The sequence below is a fragment of the Melanerpes formicivorus genome, unplaced genomic scaffold (genome assembly GCF_026170545.1).
Source record: "Melanerpes formicivorus ecotype bairdi unplaced genomic scaffold, bMelFor1.0.p_v2 SCAF_76, whole genome shotgun sequence".
NCBI classification, from domain to species: domain Eukaryota; kingdom Metazoa; phylum Chordata; class Aves; order Piciformes; family Picidae; genus Melanerpes; species Melanerpes formicivorus.
Genome location: NW_027142428.1, coordinates 2,773,505 through 2,795,044, shown reverse-complemented (window position 1 = coordinate 2,795,044; position 21,540 = coordinate 2,773,505). Strand labels below are relative to the sequence as shown.

Here is a 21,540-nt window from a genome sequence, read left to right as displayed (position 1 = left end):
TGCCGCTGCTCTCCAGCAAGCAGCATCCGTGTGCCGCTGCCCCGCCGTCCCCCAGCCTGGTGGCTGCTGGCATCTGCCCCACGCCGGCCTCAGCTGCCAGCGTCCCACCGCGTGGGGCAGCGAGAGGCTGCGTGCGGCCGTGGCCGCTGCGGGTGGCAGGAGCGTGACTCAGCCTCTGGAGCCGGTGGGGGCTGCCTCGGCGCTGCGGCTTCCGCAGCCGGGTTTGCTGGGAGGCTGCCAGCCACCTGCCATCTCCTCCTCTGCAGGCAGCCTGCGGGCAGCTCTGCCCTCTCCTCCCTGTCTGTGTCTGCGGTGACAAAATGACCCGCCGGAGGTAGAGGGACGCGAGGTAGGGTCCCCACGCAGCGCTGGAGCGGAGGCGATGGGGATGCGGCCGCAGCACGCTGCGGGAAAGGTACGGGCGGCCCCGCTGCTGGCCGGGCCGGTGGAGGGGCCGAGGGTGGGCATGGGTCACGGCTGTGCCTAGGGCTCTGCCCTCTGTTCTGACAGCCGTTGTGACCACGCTGAGCCCGCTGGGGTCCGGTGCTGCCCGCAGTGGAGCAGGCTGCCAGGGGGGCACGGGTGCAGACCCCTCCCGGGGTGCTGTCCAAGCTGGAGTGGGGGAGGGCAGTGTGTACTGCAAGAGAGTACCTTCGGGACAGGTGCTCTGGGTGGGTTGTCAGCAGCTCTTCACCCTTGGGAGTCCGTGGAGGACCCAGTGTGAGTTCCCACGGGCTTACTAGCTAGTTCTGGCCATGCCCCAAACCCCCACCAGCCTGCCCACCCTGAGAGGCTGGGAGCAAGAATTCAGGGTGTGTTTGACCTTCTTTGGGAAGCTTTTTCTCAAGCAATTAGATCTGCCCTGGCTTGTGCTGGTGCAGAAAGCCAGTCAGCGAAAATCTGGCTCCCAAGGTCAGTGAGGCTGCAGCCTTCCTGGGGGAAGGCTGACAAAAGGGCTTTTCCTCACTGCTCCCTGCCTGCAGCAGCACTGGGCCTCAGGAAAGGTGAAGGAAACACTGTGGTAGCCATGATTTTGCTCCCCAGCTATTTGTCCCCTCTGAGGCTCCCCACCCCTGGGTGTGATGCAGAGTTTAACTTGCAGAAAAGGATCCCAGATCTCTTTAAAGATCGGCCTGCTGACCCCGCAGCTTCACCAGCACCTTACCTGAGTGCTGTGCTTCTTCCATGACCTAATCGCAGCTCCCCTGAGAGGGCATGCTTCCCCTTTGGGCTCCAGAGACTCCCAGCAGCTTTTCCATCCTTGTTTCAGTAGCTCTGCAGCCTCAGCAGCCTAGGAGTTCAGCAATGTGGTCTGTGAGCGTCCGTGAGGGCCCAGGGGTTTTGCAGCCCCCACCCTGCAGCATGCTCACGTGCATCGCTGGGCTCTGGGCTTACAGGGGGGCTTTGCAGGGGACACAAGACCCCTCCTGCGAGGTGCCCTGTCTCTGCAGCCAGCGTATTGCTGTGGGTTTTCCAAGCAGGGCCATGCTAGGGTTGCTTGCGTGGAATACCTGGTTTCTGCTCTCTCTGCTCCCAGAAATACCCCAGCTGCCTGCAGTGGAGAGATAGCAAGGAGAGCTGTGGGCTACTGGGCAGCCAGGCAGTGGAGGAGGCAGGCAGAGCACGGTGGGGTCAGTTTCCAGAGGCTGGCAGGCTGCCTGGGGCAGCATTGGCACATACAAACATAGAATCATAGAATGTCAGGGATTGGAAGCGACCTCCGGAGATCATTGAGTCCAGCCCCCCTGCCAAAGCAGGGTGACCTAGGGCACAGGACATCCAGGCAGGTTTTGAAAGTCTCCAGAGAAGGAGAGTCCACAACCTCTCTGGGCACCCTGCTCCAGGGCTCCAGCACCCTCATAGTGAAGAAATTTCTTCCCACATTCAGGGAGAACTTCTTGAAGTCCTGTTTGTGTCCATTGCCCTTCATTCTATCACAGGACACCACTGTAAAGAGACAAGCCCCTTCTTCTTGGCACCCACCCTTCAGATATTTGTAAACATTTGTAAGATCCCCTCTCAGGCTGCTCTGCTCCAGGCTAAACAACTCCAGCTGTCTCAATCTTTCCTCATCAGACAGACGTTTCATCCACTTCATCATCCTTGTAGCTCTCTGTTGGACTCTCTTCAGTTAGTTCCCTGTCCTTCTTGAACTGGGGAGTGCAGAACTGAACACAATACTCCAGATGTGGTCTCACTAGAGTGAAATAGAGGGGGAAAAGAACCTCCCTTGATCCTCTGGACACACTCCTCTCACATGCTGAGGCTGATTCATCACCCACGCCGCCCCTGCGTCACAACTGTGGCACGGGTCTGGCAGTTTTCCCACGGACACCTGCCCACCCAGAGAGTGATGGACAGGATGCTTCAGTGCTTTAAGTCCATTGGTATGCTGCTTATTTTCTGCTGCACTCAGGATGGGGATGTTCAGGGCCTCCCAGCCTAGAAACGGGAGAGAGGAGGCCAAACAGGGCAAGACAGAGCAGCCATGGCTGTGCGCGGCCGACGCACCAAAGTCCTCCCCTCCGAACTGAACAAGGTGTGCCCTGAGAGAGTTGACGACCCTCCCACACACTCCAGGACAATGAGTGACTTCGAGGTGGTCCCCAACCTCCATCAGAGCAGCAGCAGTGTCTCAAAGAGCCGGCGGAAGGCACATTTCCCCAGCGGCAGCAATGAAAAGGCAAGTTCAGGAGGTGCGGGAGGAGGGGGTGGTTGGCCATGCATCACGGTAGAGCTTCAGTGAGTTAACCACTGACTCATTAACAGGGCAATTAATAACAGATCAGGTTTAGGGACAGACAGAAAATCCCCAGACCTCTGAGGTGCATGTCCAGCATTCCTATCTCCTCTCCTTGGGGGTACACCTAGTTTTGTCCTTGCAGAGCGGAAGGGAACTTTCTTTCTTCAAATCAAAAGCACCCCCCAGATATACTCCAAGCATCAGGATGTCTGGCCCCTGGGGTAACTTCTGCCCTTTGCAGACCCCCTGAGCCCTTGCTGCTTTTCCTGCCTCTCCAGGAACATCTCATCTCGTGGATTCCTGAAAACATCCGGAAGAAAGAGTGTACCTACTTTGTGGAGAGCTCCCAGACATCAGACGCTGGGTAAGTAACTCATTCCCCTCCTCTGCCAGCAAAGCAGAAAGGGTGTTTGGTGACCTCATTGTGGCCTTCCAGTATCTGAAGGGGACCTACAAGAAGGCTGGGGAGGGACTTCTCAGGATCTCAGGTAGTGATAGGACTAGGGGGAATGGAATGAAGCTGGAGGTGGGGAGATTCAGGCTAGATGTGAGGAGGAAGTTCTTCACCATGAGAGTGGTGAAGCCCTGGAATGGGTTGTCCAGGGAGGTGGTTGAGGCCCCGTCCCTGGGGGTGTTTAAGAGCAGGCTGGACAAGACTCTGTCCAGCCTGATCTAGTGTGGGGTGTCCCTGCCCATGGCAGGGGGGTTGGAACTAGATGATCCGTGTGGTCCCTTCCAACCCTGACCGATACTATGATACTATGACCAAGCTGCAGCACCAGAAAACCCTGCCTTTCTGTCAAGGGAGCTGGTGTCCATGGGAGGAACCAATCTCTTTTTGACTGGTTCTTCACTCTGCTGCATGTCACCACGTGGCTGATATCCCATGTCCCAGGGAGGAACCCTCTGATGCTTTTGCATGCAGTTGTTTCCTTCCATAGAGCTGGAACACTTCTGTCCCAAACCTCTACAGGAGGAAACACAGTTTTTTTCTTCTTTTGGCTAAATTTCTCCCCAATGTCTTTGTTTCTGCACAAAATGTTGAGCTGGAATTTGAGCTGAGGGTGAAGTGCCCCTGTGTGAGGTGTTCTGAATAAGGGCACAAACACCTCCTGCCTCAGCTGAGGCTGCAGGAGCAGCTGGGCTCTGCCTTCTGGGTTTAGATCGTTTTCAGCAAGGCTGGTGGTGTGTGTTCCAGGAGGGTGGTGTGCCACTGCGGCTATCTCAGGGAACAGCACCTGGACGATGCTGCCAAACCTCCCATCTTCCTGGGGAAGGAATGGGATGCCAGCAGGCACATCCAGGAAATGCCAACGGATGCCTTCGGTGATATCCGCTTCACAGGCCTAGGACAGAGGCTGGGGAAGGTGATGTGGTTTTCACCTCTGTGGTGCACGGGGAGCCAGCGTTTGGGTCTTGCCATGGCAGATGAAGTGCAGGTGTTTCCCTCAGGGATGAGAGGGGCCTGGGAAAGAATGGGAATGCCCCAAGGGTGACACAGATCAAGCAGAAGAAGGGGGTGGGACAGGATCCCTCTTCTCTCCCAGCCCTGTACCTGGTCCCCCTCTGAAACCATTAGACTGATCTTCATGCTGTGAAGCCCCATGCTTCACGGAGTGGCTGTTCTCTGTCCTTGTCCTTCAGCTGGTCTTGGGAATGCTGGGTCCCAGGGAGGTGAGCGGGAACAGGGTCTTACACCAAGAGCTGGGACAGTAGCCACAGGACTCTGCTGGAAAATGGCATGGAGAGCCCACAGTTCCTTTCTGGGACAGGAGACATGGTGGTGGAGGTGCCCTGTTAGCCCACCCCTCTTGTTCCCACCCCAAACACGCCTATGCTCCCTTCCTGCAGTATGTGCGTGTCTCCTCGGACACTCCTCCACGGGTGATCTTCCACCTCATGACGCAGCACTGGGGCCTTGATCCGCCCAACCTGCTCATCTCAGTCACAGGGGGAGCCAAAAACTTCATCATGAAGCCAAGGCTGAAGAATATCTTCCGGCAAGGACTAGTCAAAGTGGCCCAGACCACTGGTAAGAGATGCCGAGGTTCTGCCTGTGGTTGAAGTGGGAGAGGGGCTTGCCATCCGGCCGTGACTCAGTGAGGTGGGCTGCTCTGGAGGTGCCAAGCTGGCCCAGGAGGCCTATCTGGAGCACCACCACCAGGGATGGACTGTTCTTGCTCATTTGGCTCATAGAGAGGTGGACTGAGTTGCAACACTGTACTGAAGAAGGCATCTTCTCTGCTGCCAGGTCATTGTGTAGTGGGCAGGGAAAATGACATCTCGGGGTGGAGCATCTCTGTGGCCCAGGTGTTCCTGCAGTCATAGATGCTAAGAGATTGTCAGGGGCAAGGATTCCCTTTCCTAAGCCCCTCTCTGCCCCCCAGGGGCCTGGATCATCACGGGGGGGTCCCACGCCGGTGTGATGAAACAGGTGGGAGAGGCAGTGCGAGACTTCCTGCTGAGCTGCGGCCACAAGGACAGCGAGATCGTCACCATCGGCATAGCCACCTGGGGGACCGTGTACAACAGGGAGAGCCTCATCTGCCCCATGGTGAGCCAGCCAGAGGTGGAAGTGCATTTGCTTTGCTTATGCCTGGGCTGTCAGGAGAAGTCCAGCCAAGGACCATGGTGGCAGCAGGTGCTTCAAGACATGCCTGTGGCTGGCAACCCTGGTGAAACATGGCCACACCAGAAGGAGTGGGGATCCTAGGCTGATGTTTGCTGAGAAGCCCCTCTGCCTTACCCAGTGTCTTGCATAGGTGCTGTGCTTCTCCTGGCAGGACCTTTGTGGGTGTGAGGGCAAGTGGGGCAGAGATAGAGGAGCATGAGACAAAGATGCCACAAACACTGCAGGAGGAGCAGGGGTGGCCACTCTGTTCCTGTCCCACATACTGGTTGCTCTGGGCATCTGCTGCTCCTCTGCAGCCCTCTGCCATCTGGTGCTCCTCTGCCAGGCTTTGGCCAGTGTCTCTTCCTACACCTTCCAGGGTGGCTTTCCAGCTGAGTACGTACTGGATGAGGAGAACCAAGGCAGCCTGTCATGCCTGGACAGCAACCACTCCCACTTCATCCTGGTGGACGATGGGACCCATGGGAGGTATGGGGTGGAAATCCCCCTGAGAACCAGGCTGGAGAAGTTCATTTCAGAGCAGACCAAGGTGAAAGGAGGTAACAGCAGCATGTAGCCTGGCCTGAGGCAGGGGATGGGCCATCCATTGGTAAGGGGTGCCCATCCAGACCTTCATTGAGAAAGGAGGCTGTGGCTGCCCTGGAAGGATCCAGGCAAGGGGCTTGAGAGAGTTGTCATGATAAATGAGAACCTGGTTCCTCAGGGACACTAATCAAAGGGCCTTTCTCTGCCAGTTTCTTGACTTATGGGGTCACCAAAGGGTCCTGTAATGCTGAGCTGGTCAGGGAGGGACGTGTGATGCTGAGTGGATCAGAAAGAGATGTTTCTCCCAAACAGCCAGTCCTCCTGAGAGGTTTTCAGGTGGCCTCTTCTTGCTGTGCAAATGATCTTCTAACACATGCACACATGTGCTCCAGCAGCATGATTGTCAGGAGGTCATCTCACCTCTCTCCTGGAGCCTGACATAGCTCTCACCTTGCCTTTTACACCTCACCACTCAGAGGGGACCACAAGTCTGCATGGGGAAGAGGCTGCCCCACAGGGAGGTGACCCTGGGCTCTGCTTCCCCACAGGTGTTGCCATCAAGATCCCCATCGTGTGCGTAGTACTGGAAGGAGGCCCTGGGACACTCGATGTAAGAAGCTGCTCTTGCCCACTCCCAGCAGAGCTGAGAGAGGCCAGAGATGGGTGGGTGCAGCCCCTTGCCCAGGGTGCTGCTCTCCACTGGGGTGTGAATCTGGTGGCACACTGACTGAACTGCTGGGGGTGCTGTGGAGCACTGGTGTGGGGCTCCGGCTCAGAGAGGATCTGCTGACGTCTGGGTGGAGTGAAGACCAACCTCCCTGCTCTTTTGCAGACCATCTATAATGCCATCACCAATGGGACCCCCTGTGTGATTGTGGAAGGGTCTGGGCGTGTGGCTGATGTCATTGCACAGGTGGCTAGCCTGCCTGTGCCCAAGATAACCATTGCCTTGATCCAGAAGAAGCTGAGTGTGTACTTCCATGACACCTACGAGCACTTCACTGAGGGCAAGCTGGTGGAGTGGACCAAGAAGGTGAGCCTCTTGCAGACAGACACCTCCTCTCTTTGAGCTTGTGGAGATCAAATGGGTCCCCAGGGGTCCCTGCCCATCAGCAGCAAGGCTTACAGCATGAAGTTTAAGCTTACTTTCTGTTGAGCATCTATCTGCCCCCAGCCATGCTCAGCATTGTCCTGGTGGGCACCCCAAGGACTTGAGCTCTGCTCCTCCACTGCCTGCTCCCTGTGGGCAGAGAGGTACCAGTTGGGACCAACCCCAGCTGGACTGGGAGTCACCACACAGGAGGTCTGCAGGCAAAATGGGGAGAGCAAGATATTGCCCCACACAGGACAGGGAACTGCAGGAAGTGTAGAGGAGAAGATGCTGCTGCTGACTGCCTGCCTATGGCTCTCCTTGTAGATCCAGGACATAGTGAGGCACCGGCAGCTCCTGACCATTTTCAGAGAGGGCAAATATGGCCAGCAGGACGTGGATGTGGCCATCCTTCAGGCCCTGCTCAAAGGTGAGGAGTGGGGAGCTGCTTAGGGGCATGCACAGAGATGAATGAGATGGGGACCACAAGTCAGCTGCTTGATTTATAGGGTCATCAAAAGGGTCCCCAGATCTTTTGATGCTGAGCTGATCAGGGAGAGACATCTCTCCCAAAGGGCCAGTCCTTCAAGGGGTTTTCCAGGTGGTATCTTCTCTTCTAACGCATCTACTTTTCATGCAGCATCCCAAAACCAGGACCACTTTGGTCATGAGAACTGGGACCACCAGCTGAAGTTAGCTGTGGCCTGGAACAGAGTGGACATAGCTCGGAGTGAGATCTTCACAGATGACTATGAGTGGAAGGTAAGGCAGTACCTGTGCTGCTCCTCTGCTCAGGCTTAGGGCTTACCAGGTCCCACTTGAGAACTGTGAACATTGAGGGTACTTCTCATCTCAGGTCTGCCTAGGGAGAGTTTCTGAGGGCACTTCTCTTGGACTTTAAACTCCCACCACATTGCTAGGGGCTCATCATCTGTCCTGTTATTCAAAAGTGCACTCAAATACCCAATGCAGAAGTGAGCACATTCTGCAAGTCATCACTTGTAAAGGTCCTGTTTGATCTAGCAGTGTTTACAGAAGTGGTTGGTTTTGTGATCATAAGAGAATCCACCAACACAGAGCCAAAAATACCCCTTGCCAGCTCTGTCTCATAGTCACTGCTCGTGCCACGTTGTCAAATGGCAGCTTGACTCTGAACTCATCTCACTCTGCTCAGCCTCACTGCAGAGCAGGGCTGGAAGCCAGCTCTGCCACCCAATGCCTGAATCACCTGTTGAGAAGTGGAAGCTGAGCAGGGTTCTGTCACTTCTGCTGGGGCTGTGGGACTTGGAAGGGATTTTCCTATTTGGTTTGACAGTTTGGATTCCCCCAGCTCACAAACCTTTCATGGGACTGGGAAGGGCTGGTGGGAACCAGCATCCCAAAGGGAAAATATTTGATGGGGCGTAAAAGCAAAGCCTGAACAAGATCTAGACCTTGAAGAGGATCTTTGCTGGGAGGGGAGGATGAGGCAGGCTCCTTGACCAATATGGACAGTATGAAAGGCTGAGGCTGAAACCAGGTTGTGGAATAAGGTCAGAAGGTACCTTCCTGGTAGGACAGACATGTACCCCCTTACCCACAGGCTTTCTTTTCACTTCTGAGCACGTGTAAAGGTTGCCTTGGAAAAGAATACCCCACAAAGGCTGAACTGGATGACCATCGGGAGCAGCCAGGCTCCCCATGGCTGAGATCCAGCTGGCAGCACCATGATCCTTCAGCTGAAGATTCATGCACAGAGGACAAGCTTGCATGGCCTTGTTCATCTGTAACATGCATCCTTGTGAGCTACCCTCTACCCAACCCAAACTCTCCACCCCGAAGCTAAAGGAGCAGAGGGCTTCACTGCCATAGGAGAGGGTATAGCAACCCCGAAGTGTGTCCCTGGGGGATGTTCCACAAGTCCCAGAAGCTCCCAGCTGTTTCCCAACACTCAGAAACTCCTTGTGTGCTCAGGAATAAAATCTTCCCCCCCATCTGAGTGAGGAGCATGGTGTGGCTCTGCTCTAGGGTCATGGAGCCCCTCACCTCTGCCTCTGGCCTGCCAGCCCACAGATCTCCACCCTGTGATGGCAGCTGCCCTGATCTCCAACAAGCCAGAGTTTGTGAAGCTGTTCCTGGAGCAGGGAGTGCGTCTCAAGGAGTTTGTCACCTGGGACACCCTGGTTTACCTCTACGACAACTTGGCGCCATCCTGCCTGTTCTACAGCAAGCTTCAGAAGGTGCTGCTGGAGGAGAGAGAGCACACAGGCGGCTCCAAAATGCCAAGAATCCAACTGCACCATGTCTCCCAGGTGCTGCGGGAGCTCCTGGGCAGCTCCACACAGCATCTCTACCCCAAGCCCAAGCACACGGAACGGCCTCGGCTCTCCATCCCTGTCCCACACATCAAGCTGAATGTACGCATCTCCAGGTGATGTGGTGGCAGGGTTGCCTTAGGGAGGGGGGTGCTGGCTCAAGAAAGCCTCCTGGAGGTTGCAGCCAGGTCTCTGTCCTCTTGCCTGCTCAGGAATCCCACTTAAAATCCCTTGAAGCCTTGCCCAAGCCATCAGCCTCACATTCAAGGTGTGACTCCCACCCTTCCCCATCTGCAGCACGATGTGGCTGCATGACTGGTGGGCAGGACCCAGTGGAGAGGGTGCAGTGGGCAGGCTGGGCACATGCCCACATGACCTTGGCCATATTGACAATAACTGTTCCAGAGTAAGCCCAGTCTTGGCCAGCCAGTTATCTGCAGCGATGGCCCTTCCACGGGTGGTAGAGGCAGGAGCCCTGGGTTTGGGAAGTGGCTTTGTGCTGAGAGGCTGCCTGCTCTCTGCAGCCTCTTGGCAGGGGAACAGCTCTGACCATCACACGACCTTGCAGGTTCAAGGGTCAAGCCTCCGGTCCCTCTACAAGCGCTCTGCCGGCCGAGTTGCCTTCACCATGGACCCAGTCCGTGACCTGCTGATCTGGGCTGTGGTACAGAACCGTGAGGAACTGGCAGAAATCATCTGGGCCCAGGTATCACAGCCCAGAGCTCTTGGTCCCAGCTGGGACACTCAGATGGAGCCAAAGCTCCTAGTCCCAAGAGGAAAGATTGCAGCTGCTGGGATCTGGGACAGTAGGCAGGATGGCCTATGGCAGTGCCCTGGCCTGAGCCTAGACACACGGGAGCCAGCTAGAGAGCCTGCAGAGACACAGTGCCAATCCCCAGCCTCACCAGGCACCCAGACCCCTCCCTTCCCAGCAGGACACACACTGCAGGCAGAGTGACATGCTGGGCTACAAGTGTGCCCTCCCCTGCGAGGGCTGGAGAGGGGGCTCAGCACACCACAGGGACAGGAGACGGGGGCACAGCAGCTGGGGTATCTTTTATGGGTGGTGTCATGGCAGCTGGGTGGTGTTTATGGCTCTCACCCATAAAGAGTGTCTCCAGACAAGAGGCAGTGTGGCTGGTGACACAGTGAGCATGCTGTACAGAGCTGTGGAGTCACACTGTCCCACTACCCAAGGCTTCCCCTGGGGAAAACAGAGATGGTCCCAGATCCCCCATGGAAGTGGGTGCCCTCACTATACCCAGAGGGGAGCACAGTGCAGTGCAAGCTGTCTGTCCTGTTTGGGACAGCCTCCTGTGGGAGCCATGGGTAGCTTGGCAGGACTGCTGGCACTTGCAGGACAGGGTGCAGAGCCCCACAATCTCTCTGGCCTCTTCTGCTCCAGAGCCAAGACTCCATGGCAGCTGCGCTGGCCTGCAGCAAAATCCTGAAGGAGCTGGCCAAGGAGGAGGAAGACACTGACACCACTGATGCCATGCTGGCCCTGGCCGAGCAGTACGAGCAGAAGGCAATCGGTGAGCAGGAGGGGACCAGCCCCAGCACTGCTCTCATGCCCTGCAGGGCTGTCTGGCTTTGTCCAGGAGGGGATGGGTGGGGTGAGAGGTGGGGTGTGTGGTGCCCAAGGGAGAGGTCCCCATCACAGTCAGGATCATTGTGGTGCTGTGAGGGCTGCGCCTGGGGCTTGATGGGGGCACAGAAGGTGCCATCCATCCTGTGTTACAGTGTCCAAATCCTGCTGCAAAGGATGACTCTGTGGGCACCTTGCTGAGTACCAGGCTGGTCGAGCTCAGCCTTGTCTGCCTGGTACCTGCCTGGCCAGGTGTGTTCACAGACTGTTACCGCAAGGATGAAGAGAGAGCCCAGAAGCTTCTCACCCGTGTCTCTGAGGCCTGGGGGAAGACTACCTGTCTGCAGTTGGCTTTGGAGGCCAAGAACATGAATTTTGTGTCCCATGGGGGTGTCCAGGTGGGCTCTCAGCGGTGGTGCTTGGAGGGAAGGCGCCACATGCCCCACATCTAGGGTTCCTTCTTGGCAGCAGTGGAGCTCTGCCCTACAGCCCCACTCTGACAGGGAGGGCTCCTGCAATAGCAGTGCTCCTCTCCCTCCCTCCTGGCAGGCCTTTCTGACCAAAGTGTGGTGGGGCAAGATGTGTGTGGACAACGGGCTGCTGCGGGTGATTGCATGCGTGCTGCTCTTCCCGCTGCTCTTCACCAGCCTCATCACCTTCAGGTGCTTCCTGCGGCTGGGGCGGGCACTGAGGCAGGGACTTCCTCACCCTGCGTCTGGCTGGGAGAACCTGCCACGGCATTTCCCTGGGCAGCTGAGCTCTACTTCCACCCCTGCTGCCCACAGGGAGAAGAGGCTGCAGCCCATGGGCTGCCTGACACGCCTTCGAGCCTTCTTCACGGCACCTGTGGTCATCTTCCTCATGAACATCCTCTCCTACTTCACCTTCCTGCTGCTCTTTGCCTATGTCCTGATGGTTGACTTCCAGTCGTCCCCATCTTGGCGAGAGTACCTCATCTACTTCTGGCTCTTCTCCCTGGTGTGTGAGGAGATCCGCCAGGTATGGGGCAGGCAGGACGGAGGCTGGGAGGAGGTGGGACAAGGGATTCCTCTGGGTGCTCCTGCACAGCTCATGTTCCCATGCTGCTTCTCCTGTCACCATTGTGTTGGAGAAGTCCCAGCATAAGGGGCTGCTGGATTCCCTCATCTCTGAGACCAGGGGATCTCCTTGGCTGGGTCTGCCTGGCCTCAGGTACCTGCAGAAAGACATACTGCTTTAAGCTGAAAAAGTAAAGAAATGGAGGCATCACCTCCTCCCTTGGGCATTTATTCCCAGAAGCATTTCCAGGCTTTGCTTGACATTTGACTTTTTTCAGCTTTTTGCTTCAACATCTCAGTGCCTTACCCACCAGACTAAAGAGCCCTGTGTCTCACCTGCCTCTCCCCATGCTCCTTCCATGCCCCTAGAGAAAACCCTCTAGGCTCAGGTTAACTTCAAGTAAGCAGAAGGGCCCAGTGTTGACCAGCAGCTCTGTGCAGTGCCTCACCTCTACAAGGCTCAGGGTATCTTGCAAGGCTTTCACTGCAGTACCAAGCCCTCTTCTCTTCCCAACAGCTTTTGTACGATCCTGATGGGCTTGGGGTTGTGAAAATGGCTACCCTGTACTTCAAGGACTTCTGGAATAAGCTGGATGTCTGTGCCATCCTTGTCTTTATCACAGGGCTGACGTGCAGGTGAGCTGCAGAACCAGGCTCAAGCCACAGCTGTAGGGTACAAAACTGGTGTGAGAATGGTGCAGGTTCCTCAATGATAGAATCATTAAGGTTGGAAAAGACATTGACCTCATTACCAAGACCACTAAACTATATCCTGAAGCACCGCATCTGCAGCTTCTTGATCACCTCCAGGGATGGTGACTCCACCACCTCCCTGGGCAGCCTCTTCCAATGCCTGACCATTGGGAGAAGAAACCAACACCAGCCACACTCCAATCTCCTTTCAGGGAGTTGTAGAGAGCAATGAGGACTCCTCTCAGCCTCCTCTTCTCCAGAGTAAATAACCTCAGTTCCCTCAGCCTCTCTGCATATGATGCCCTCCAAACCCCTCACCAGCCTTGTTGCTTTTCTGTGGGCACCCTCCAGCACCTCAATGCCTTTCTTATACTGTGGCACCCAGAACTGAACCCAGTACTCAAGCTGTGGCCTCACCAGGGCTGACTACAGGGGCACAATCACTTCCCTACTCCTGCTGGGCACTGGTTTTGGTACTGGCCAGGATGTTGTTTGCCTTCTTGGGCACCTGGGCACACTGCTGGTTTATGTTCAGCCAGTTGTCCTCCCAGCACACCCAGATCTTTTTCCACCAGGCTTTCCAGCCACTCTGCCCCAAGCCTGGAACATTCATGTGGTGGTTGTGATCCAAGTACACAACCCAACACCTGGCCTCGTTGAATCTGGTCTCATTGGCCTCAGCTCATCAGTCCAGCCTGTCCAGGTCCCTCTGAATAGCTTTCCTGCCCTCCAGCAGATCAACACTCCTGTGCATTTTAGCTCAGCTGCCATTTCTTCTTGCAAAGGCCGATGAAGACTTTTGTGGTCACTCTGAGGGGTTTGCCTCTGCTTCTAGCTGCTGTTAGAAGAGATGTCCTTCACAGAACAGCTGTTGTCCAGCACTCACTGATACTGCAGAAGTGTAATGCTGCCAGGTGGGAAAAAGCCTCCTGCTGGTGGCACTGAGGCGTTTGCTCTCTTCTCTTCGGTGCCCAGGCTGATTCCATCGACGCTGTACCCCGGGCGCATCATCCTGTCGCTGGCTTTTACCATCTTCTGCCTGCGCCTGATGCACATCTTCACAGTCAGCAGGACGCTGGGGCCCAAGATCATCATTGTGAAGCGCATGGTGAGAGCTCCCTTCCGCCTCGCCCGAGGGGGCAGCCGGATGCCTGCATGGAACGGATGAGCTATCTCTGTTATCCTGTCCTGCAGTGGGAACAATTTTGCTTCCCCTCTGTCTTCGCAGTTAAAGGATGTCTTCTTCTTCCTCTTCCTGCTAGCAGTGTGGGTGGTGTCCTTTGGGGTTGCCAAGCAGGCCATCCTAATCCACAATGAGGAACGTGTGGAGTGGCTTTTCCGTGGTGTGGTCTACCACTCCTACCTGACCATCTTTGGGCAGATTCCCTCCTACATTGATGGTAAGGGGCACCAGCACATGGCATGAGCAGGGTGGCTACAGTAAGACCAAGGGATAGTGCTGCAGTCTGCCTAGCTCCTACTGTGTTGGTCCATGGAAGTCCTGCTTAGGGCTTCTCTCTGAGCACAACACAATGCTAGGAGGAAGGAAGGGTGAGGGGCAGGGATGGAGCCCCGCTCCAGCCACTACTGCAAACCCAGGGACTGTGCCTGCCCGAGCAGTCAAGAGCGCACACTAGCAAAGGCACGGCAGCATGTGCTGAAACAGCTCAGGGCCACAGCTGCAGGCGTGGTGGCAGTGAGCAGAGCGCCTGGGAGGATGCAGAGCAAGGTCAGACCCCTGCCCCGTGGTAAGCTCCCTTGCTGCTGGCCACATTCAGAGAGCACAAGGTGCTCCCTGAGCCACCATGAGGTGTGGCTGCAGTGGAGTCACGCTGTGCTCTCTCACAGGGGTGAATTTCAACATCGACCAGTGCAGCCCCAATGGGACTGACCCCTACAAGCCCAAGTGCCCAGAGACCAATGAGGACAACAAGAAACCCATCTTCCCAGAGTGGCTGACAGTCATCTTACTGTGCCTGTACCTGCTTTTCACCAACATTCTTCTCCTCAACCTTCTCATTGCCATGTTCAAGTAAGTTTGACCCGGCCCCATGGTCCTGACAGTGAATTGAGCTGGCTTTGCCTTCAGTCTTGGCCATGGCCAGGGACTACATACTGAGGAGGTGTAAGGAGGATCCTGAGGCACATGGGGTGCTCTGGGAGGGTTATAGATACGGTGGCAGTAGTAGGTGCAGGCTAGGGCTGAGCAGGGAGGCGGGTAGGAGCTGGGGCATGATGTACCCCCTCATCCTCAAGCCACGGCTAACACCTGGGCTCTGCCCCAGCTACACCTTCCAGCAGGTGCAGGAGCACACAGACCAGATCTGGAAGTTCCAGCGTCACGACCTGATTGAGGAGTACCACGGCCGCCCGCCCGCCCCTCCCCCCCTCATCCTCATCAACCACCTGCAGCTTCTGCTCCGCCGAGGCTTGCTCCGCAGGCCCCCCACACACCACAAGCAGCTCAGTGAGGACCAGCATCTCCCCTCTCCTCACCTTTGCCCCCTCCCTGGGGCACGGCAGCGTGCGCTGAGGCACGAGGCTTGGCGTCTGGGCGGTGGTACCAGGGTTTGGGATGCCCAGGGCTCTGACAGCACTTCTTTCCCCTTCCTCTGGCAGAAGAGAAGCTGGAGAAGAACGAAGAAGCTGCCCTCCTCTCTTGGGAGATGTACCTGAAGGAGAACTACCTGCAGCACCAGCAGTGTCAGGAGAAGCGGAACACAGAGAAGAAGATCCAAGACATTGCACAGAGGTAGCAGCACTCCTGAGACAGGGACATCCTTCTGTCCTCCAGTCTCCTGGCCAAGGAAGAGTTGGGATCAGTGCAGGGCTGTCTGCTGAGGGGGTTCCTCTCTGCATTGTCCCTCCAGAGTTGATGCACTGGCAGAGCTGCTGGACTTGGACCGGGTGAAGAGGACAGGGCTGGTGGAGCAGAGACTGGCCTCTCTGGAAGACCAGGTAAGGCAGAACCTGAGCAGCTGCCTCAAGAAAGAGAATTTTCCAGGTGCTGACTCAACTGACCCAGAGCACAAGAGAAAGCTCCTCAGAATGACTGCCCCTCCAAAGAGTTGCCAAAACAGCAGCATTTGAGAGGAAAAGGTTTATGGGAAATGTTCTGTTTGACTTCAAAGTGCACAGGATGAAGATGGGAGGTGGGGAGGATGAATTCTTGCCTCCACTGGTCACTCAAGCAGTTCGATCTGACACAGCTCTTCTCCTTGGCCAAAGAGGACTCTCCAGACCTTCTAGGGCACAAAGGGCTCCTCAACACCTCCACACAGAGCTGTTCCACATCCTGCACGAGCAATAGGATGCCCAGAGAGCCCAATGAGGGCCTGGCATCTCCTCTCAGAGACAGCTGCAGCACAGCTGCTGTTTCCACTTCCATTTCCATCTGCTTCAGAGAAAGTGTCTCCCTGGAGGTGGTTTTCTAAGGCAAGCATCAGGGCACAGCAAGAATTGCTGCTGCCCTGGGAGATGAGCCAAGGGCAGCAGTGCCTCTGCCAGGGCTATAGAATCACAGAATGGTGGAGGCTGGAGGACCTTTGCAGATCATCTAGTTCAGCCCCCCTGCTAACAGAGGTACATGCAGAGCAGGTTGGTTGCCCAGGATCACAATGTCCAGGCAGGTTTTGAAAGTCTCTAGAGAAGGAGACTCCACAACCTCTCTGGGCAGCCTGCTCCAGGGCTCCAGCATCACCACGGCAAAGAATTTTTTCCTTAAGTTCAAGTGATACCTCCTGGGTTCCAGTGTGTGCCTGATGCCCCTCATCCTGTCACTGCACACCACTGAAAAGAGCTCCGACCCATCCTCTTGCCCCCTACCCTTTAGTCATTGATTAGCATTGAGAAGATCCTCTCTCAGGCTGCTCTTCTCCAAGCTAGCCTGCCCCAGGTCTTTCAGCCTTTCCTTGTCACAGAGGTGCTCCAGTCCCCATATCCTGCAGTACTCCAGCAAGGGGCTTGGGGTGCAGCTGGTGGCTAGGAGAACTGACCCATTCCTGTCCCATGCAGGTCCACCAGAATGCCCAGGCCCTGAGGTGGATAATGCTGGCACTGCAGGGCAATGGCTTCAGCTCAGGAGAAGACATGCCACTTGTGGGTAAGCAGAGCCTGTCTCCATCCCAGCAGCACCAGGGATGCCCAGGGCCCTGTTGTGCTGGTTCCCATGGACTGTGGAGCAGGGGTGAGCTTGCCCTTTGCTCCCCTCTGTTAAGCAGCAAGGCAGAGGTAGAAGTTCCATTGGCCTAGGGAGATGTGGGGGCTCTGTGAGGCCATCCGGCCCCTCCTGTGGCCACTGCCACCCTCGGCTGAGGCTTTCCACTGCAGCATCCCTCGGGGAGTTTCTCCAGGCCTTGCTGGAAGGGAGGCTCCTGGGAACATCAGCATCCCCATGGAAAGACCCAGCCAGCCCCCTCAGCAGAGCCACGGTGCACAGCACCAAACTCAGCACCCTGCTCTGTGGGGTCTTGCTGTCTGTGCCTGCCTCACAGGTTCCAGCAAAGCCTTAGAGATGAAGGAGCTTGATCTGGAGGAGAAACTTGAGGAGACCCAGCCCTCATACCACGTGCTTGCCCGAAACCTCCTGTACCCAGGGTCTCACACCCTCCGCTTCCCTGTGCCAGATGAGAAGGTGCCCTGGGAGGTAAGAGCTGTGACCAGGGCTAGCAGGGCAGGGAGATGGAGCCATGGGGCAGTGGTAGGAAGAGGAGCAAACCCACTGTTGCACCTGTGTCACATTTGGGAGCTCCTGTTTTTCCCAGCCCTGGCACAAGTGGCTTCCTAGAACCGCTTCGTTGAGGTTCCCCAGGGAGGAGGAGAGGTGAACTGGCATAGTTCCTGTTGGCAGTGCTGGCAGTGCTGGGGATGCCTGAGGATGCTTGGTCAGGAGCCAGAGGGTGCAACCACCTGCCTCTGCATTTCCTGAATCAGAGCTGGTGCAGGGTCAGACAGGATCTGCCACTAACTTCCATGGGGGGCAAGCCATGACGCTGGGCTCAGCCCCTGAGCAGGGCCCAGAGCCCCACACGCCTTGGGAAGCAATGCCATAAGCTGGACAGAGGAAGGAGCTGGGGCAGGAAGTGTCCTCCAGGGCTCCAGTCCCTGCCTGCCACCAGAGCAAGGATGCTAGGAGGGGCTGGCACGGCCATGTGTTCTGCAGGTGGACTTCCCACTCTATGCCCCCCCCACCTACTCGGCTGACCACAAGGACATGGCTGTGCAGGACCCCTTCAGTCCGTGAGTGTCCCCCCCCGGCTTCCCACTCCTCTGTCCCTTCCCCGGCGTGGCACAGCCAGCCCCCCCTGCCGGGCTGCCTCCTGCCCCCCAGCTCCTTGGAGTCTCTCCTGAAGATCAACTACAACAGCATGGATGGGCTGATAGACCGCCAGAGCTTCCACGGCCTCTACGCGGTGCAGGACGGGCTGCCCCTGTGAGTGCCCCCACCACGGCCTGGGTGGGAGAGGGGGCACTGGGGGTGCCCAGCTCTAGGCAAAGCACTGGAGGAACAGAGAACCGGGGGGACCTGGCTGCATCTATCCTCATCCTGCTTCCCTGCAGCTAATGGTGGGGTGGGGATAATGGAACACATCTTCCTCAGGGCTGTCCCCCAACCAAGAAACCCAACCCCCCAAAAAGGGGCAGTGCAGTGGTGGGGAACTGGGGAAACGGTACAGGGCTTTGCTGGGTGTGCTGGGGTGCACAGAGGAACCCCAGTGCCATCCCAGTTTGCTCGCTCTCCCCTTGCCAGGAACCCCATGGGCAGGACAGGGCTGCGAGGCCGCGGGAGGCTGCACTGCTTTGGTCCCAACCATGCCCTGCACCCCATTGTGACTCGGTAAGTGCATGGAGATGGAGGGTTGTCCTGCTCTAGGATGGGGCTGCGAGGGTGGAAAGGAAAAAGGAGCATGAAAAAAGACTGGAACCCATCACACCCCACCATTGCCCATTCAGTGTTTGAATATGTGCCAGTTTGCTGGGCAGGTGGGAGCTGAGTCTGGCTGCAGCATAACAGAGTCCTTTCCCACAGCTGGAGGAGGAACTTGGATGGGTCCATCATAAGGAAGAGCCTGAAGAAGATGTTGGAAGTCTTAGTGGCCCAGTACCCACTGTCCGATGTCTGGGCTCTCCCTGGGGTAAGAGCTGGTGGAACCCAGCTGGCACAGGAGGATCTGGGGACCAGGGGTGGATGCCCTACAGAAGAGGGACACGGTCAGGTGTCACAGCCTAGTCCAAGGAGGTACCTCTGCCCCTCTGACAAGCAGGGCTGTGCTGCCAGGAGTGCTGGGTGAGCTGTTACTGTTACATACCCACATCTGCCCTCGCCCCTTGTCTCCTGCTTCTCCCTCCTCCTCTTCCTTGGCTTCAGTTCTCACATGTCCTTCATGTGAAGCACAGCATCCTTTGACAGAAAGGTCCAGGGGCTGAACCAGGCAAACTCAGACACGTGCTTGGGCACAGCTGAGGACTTCTGGCAGGAGAGCAAGGGAGGCACTACTGCTGCTTGCCCTCCCACCAGAGCTTGTGGCATCTTCTGCAGTGGTGCCAACTGTCCAATGGCCAAGCTGGTGATCATGAGGGAGGCTGGGCTGATGGTATGCCCCACAGCTGACCTCTGCTTTGGCACAGGGGTCACTGGAGCCGGGTGAGACACTGCCACTGAAGCTCAAGTGGATCCTGCGCCGGGAGTTCTGGCCCCAGTTCCAGAACTTGCTGAAACAAGGCACTGAGGTGGGAGGCATGCAGGTGTCCCAGCAGCATGGAGCATGTAGCCATCACCCTGGTGCAGGGGCACACAGGAGTCAATGTGGTACAGGCATGGGGGTGGGGGCAGCAGCACAGTGCAGGGGCAGGTGGCTGTCATGGTGGCTCTGGGGCACATGGGTGTCCCCAGGGTACAGAGGCAGGGTGCATTGTGCATGGTGAGGAATGGCTGGGGGGGCATGACATGGAGACAGGAGACATGCCTCACACCATATGGGTCTGGGGGGCAGCCCAGGGACCCCAGGGGGGGCCATACAGCTTGGTGTCTGTACATGCTGTCGTTGCTCCCCACAGCTCCAGCGGGAATGGGCCAGTAGTCTCCAGCAGGGCAGAGTTGCTGCAGAATGATTCCTCACCCCCACTAGGGCCTCTCAGTGGCCTCAGAGAGGTGGTGAGGGCTGTGTTGATGTGGCACTGCTCGCCCCTGTGCAGGTACACAAGGGGTACCTTGACGACCCCCGCAACACGGACAACGCCTGGGTGGAGACGGTGGCCGTGAGCGTGCACTTCGACAGCCAGAACGACGTGGAGATGAAGCGGCTGAACTCGGTATGGGCTCACCTCCACCACACCCTCGCCTCCCCCTCCCTGGCCATGGGGCAGAGCAGCCACATCTCTAGACCCACATCAGGAGTTGGCTTCTCCAGCTGTCTGCAGCAGAGGGAGCAGCTTGGGTCAAACATGGGGTTGCACTGCGATGGGAGCTCCAAGAAGGGCGGGCGGGAGGCTGGGGACCAGTGGTGCTGTTGGGCACACCTGGCATGGCTCCTTGCCAGCTGCACATATGTGATCTCTGTGGTCTCCTTCCAGTTCCTTCAGGGCTGTGACCCAGAGCTGTGCATCCGCTGGCAGGTGCTGGACAAGAGGATCCCCCTGCACACCAACCACAAGGAGCTCCTGCACAAAGTCTCAACCCTTCTTGGCGCCTACTACTAAGTCCTCAAGCACAGGCCAGGGCTCCTGCTGCCCTGGACCGAGTTCTGCTTGGGACCTGCATCTCTACTCCAGCTCACCTGTGAGACTAGGGGCAGCTATTGGAGACTAGGTATCTTGGTTGTCTCCATGGATGTACATCACAGATCTCTAGATGGAAAACTGTCCCCATCCTAACCAGCTAGGGACAGGGGCTGCCTGGGCATTTGCCTACACAGCATCCCAGTCCCCTGAGACACCAAACTCAGTCCCAGCTTGTCTCTTGGTGCTGCCACATCAGCCTCGGCACTAGCCCAGAGCTTGGGCCAAGCAGAGCCACAGGGCTGCTCCTGCAAGGTGTTCTTTCTTTCAGCTCCTACCTGCACTTTGCTTTGGTGTGGGCAGTGGGGACTTGCCACCCCAGCTCTCCCTCCACCCAAAATATCCATCAGGCACCTCTGCTCTCTGTTCCTGCTCTGAACCCTGGCAGCCCCACTGCCACAGCTCCTGGAGGACTGCTCTGGAGAAGGCTTGGTGTCTTTTGCACCTAAAGGCTCTGCAGGTTGCTCCTGTTGCAACTGTCCCCATATCCGTGGTTGCCTCAGACCCAAGAATAGCTGGTCCTGAGCTGTGATCCAGCACTTCTGAAGGCGTGAACAGCTCTTAGCTTATATACCTACAGTTTCATAGCTCTGCAAATGTCCTCCCATCGTGTCCTGTGCTGCTACCTGCTCCTCTGTGTGTGTGCTGAGCACTGCTAGTAGCTGAACTCTGTCTGAGCCAAGGCACCAGCTAAATGTCACCTGCCTGCCCCCATTCCATCTGCAAAATGGACAGCCAGGGGCAGCTTGCTGGGATGCAGGGGTGGTTCTTTGGGTGGGTAGGAACAGGAGAGAGGACATCAGGGAGTCCATCTCAGATGTGTCTGCTCTTAAGGGGTCCTTCACTCACCTTTTCTGTGTCTGATGTGAGGAGAACAAGGCACAGTGAGTGCAGATATTTCCTGATAGCCTAGGACAGCCCCACAGTGGCACATGATGCCTGGGACCACGCAGGGAGAGAGGTTTCCATGCCTCCACCCTCTCCTAGTAGATCAGACCTCGGCAAGCTAGGGCTGTTCCTCTCAGCCAGGGGACCACAACACAGCTGCAAGTTCACCAGTGAGGCACTGGGGCCTGACAAGGAGCAGGGTGGGTCAGACTGGCAATTTAGTCAAGCTAATTGAATAAACTATGTATGAAATAACTCACAAGGCTGGCAGTCT

The 21,540-nt window shown here is 56.8% G+C and overlaps 1 protein-coding gene across 3 annotated transcripts; it reads left to right on the top strand.

Annotated features, from left to right (window-relative positions):
* The first annotated feature begins 298 nt into the window (after window positions 1-298).
* On the top strand, window positions 299-21,537 carry TRPM2 (transient receptor potential cation channel subfamily M member 2). 3 transcript variants are annotated; one of them, XM_068164032.1, is made up of 33 exons: window positions 299-415; window positions 2,417-2,683; window positions 3,022-3,107; window positions 3,942-4,110; window positions 4,595-4,775; window positions 5,131-5,297; window positions 5,734-5,914; window positions 6,449-6,510; window positions 6,733-6,933; window positions 7,318-7,420; window positions 7,631-7,752; window positions 9,036-9,386; window positions 9,853-9,990; window positions 10,690-10,819; window positions 11,125-11,270; window positions 11,422-11,534; window positions 11,658-11,871; window positions 12,427-12,545; window positions 13,578-13,710; window positions 13,831-14,002; window positions 14,451-14,634; window positions 14,888-15,069; window positions 15,222-15,354; window positions 15,473-15,560; window positions 16,617-16,704; window positions 17,096-17,247; window positions 17,764-17,840; window positions 17,932-18,033; window positions 18,352-18,438; window positions 18,631-18,736; window positions 19,230-19,331; window positions 19,797-19,913; window positions 20,175-21,537. In XM_068164032.1, the coding sequence occupies exons 2-33, from the start codon at window positions 2,489-2,491 to the stop codon at window positions 20,298-20,300; spliced, it is 4,527 nt and encodes a 1,508-aa protein (XP_068020133.1). In that variant the 5' UTR covers window positions 299-415; window positions 2,417-2,488; the 3' UTR covers window positions 20,301-21,537. The 3 variants fall into 3 exon arrangements, with proteins under 3 accessions (XP_068020133.1, XP_068020132.1, XP_068020131.1); XM_068164031.1 differs by lacking the exon at window positions 2,417-2,683; XM_068164030.1 differs by lacking the exon at window positions 2,417-2,683 and having other exon boundaries at window positions 11,422-11,871.
* The last annotated feature ends 3 nt before the right edge of the window (window positions 21,538-21,540 follow it).

Bases quoted from the DNA above. Each gene is read 5' to 3' on its own strand.
- TRPM2 (XM_068164032.1), top strand. From the start codon at position 2,489: ATGGCTGTGCGCGGCCGACGCACCAAAGTCCTCCCCTCCGAACTGAAC. The intron at 14,635-14,887 runs GTAAGTTTGACC...GCTCTGCCCCAG, and splicing joins CTTCTCATTGCCATGTTCAA to CTACACCTTCCAGCAGGTGC. The intron at 18,737-19,229 runs GTAAGAGCTGGT...GCTTTGGCACAG, and splicing joins ATGTCTGGGCTCTCCCTGGG to GGGTCACTGGAGCCGGGTGA.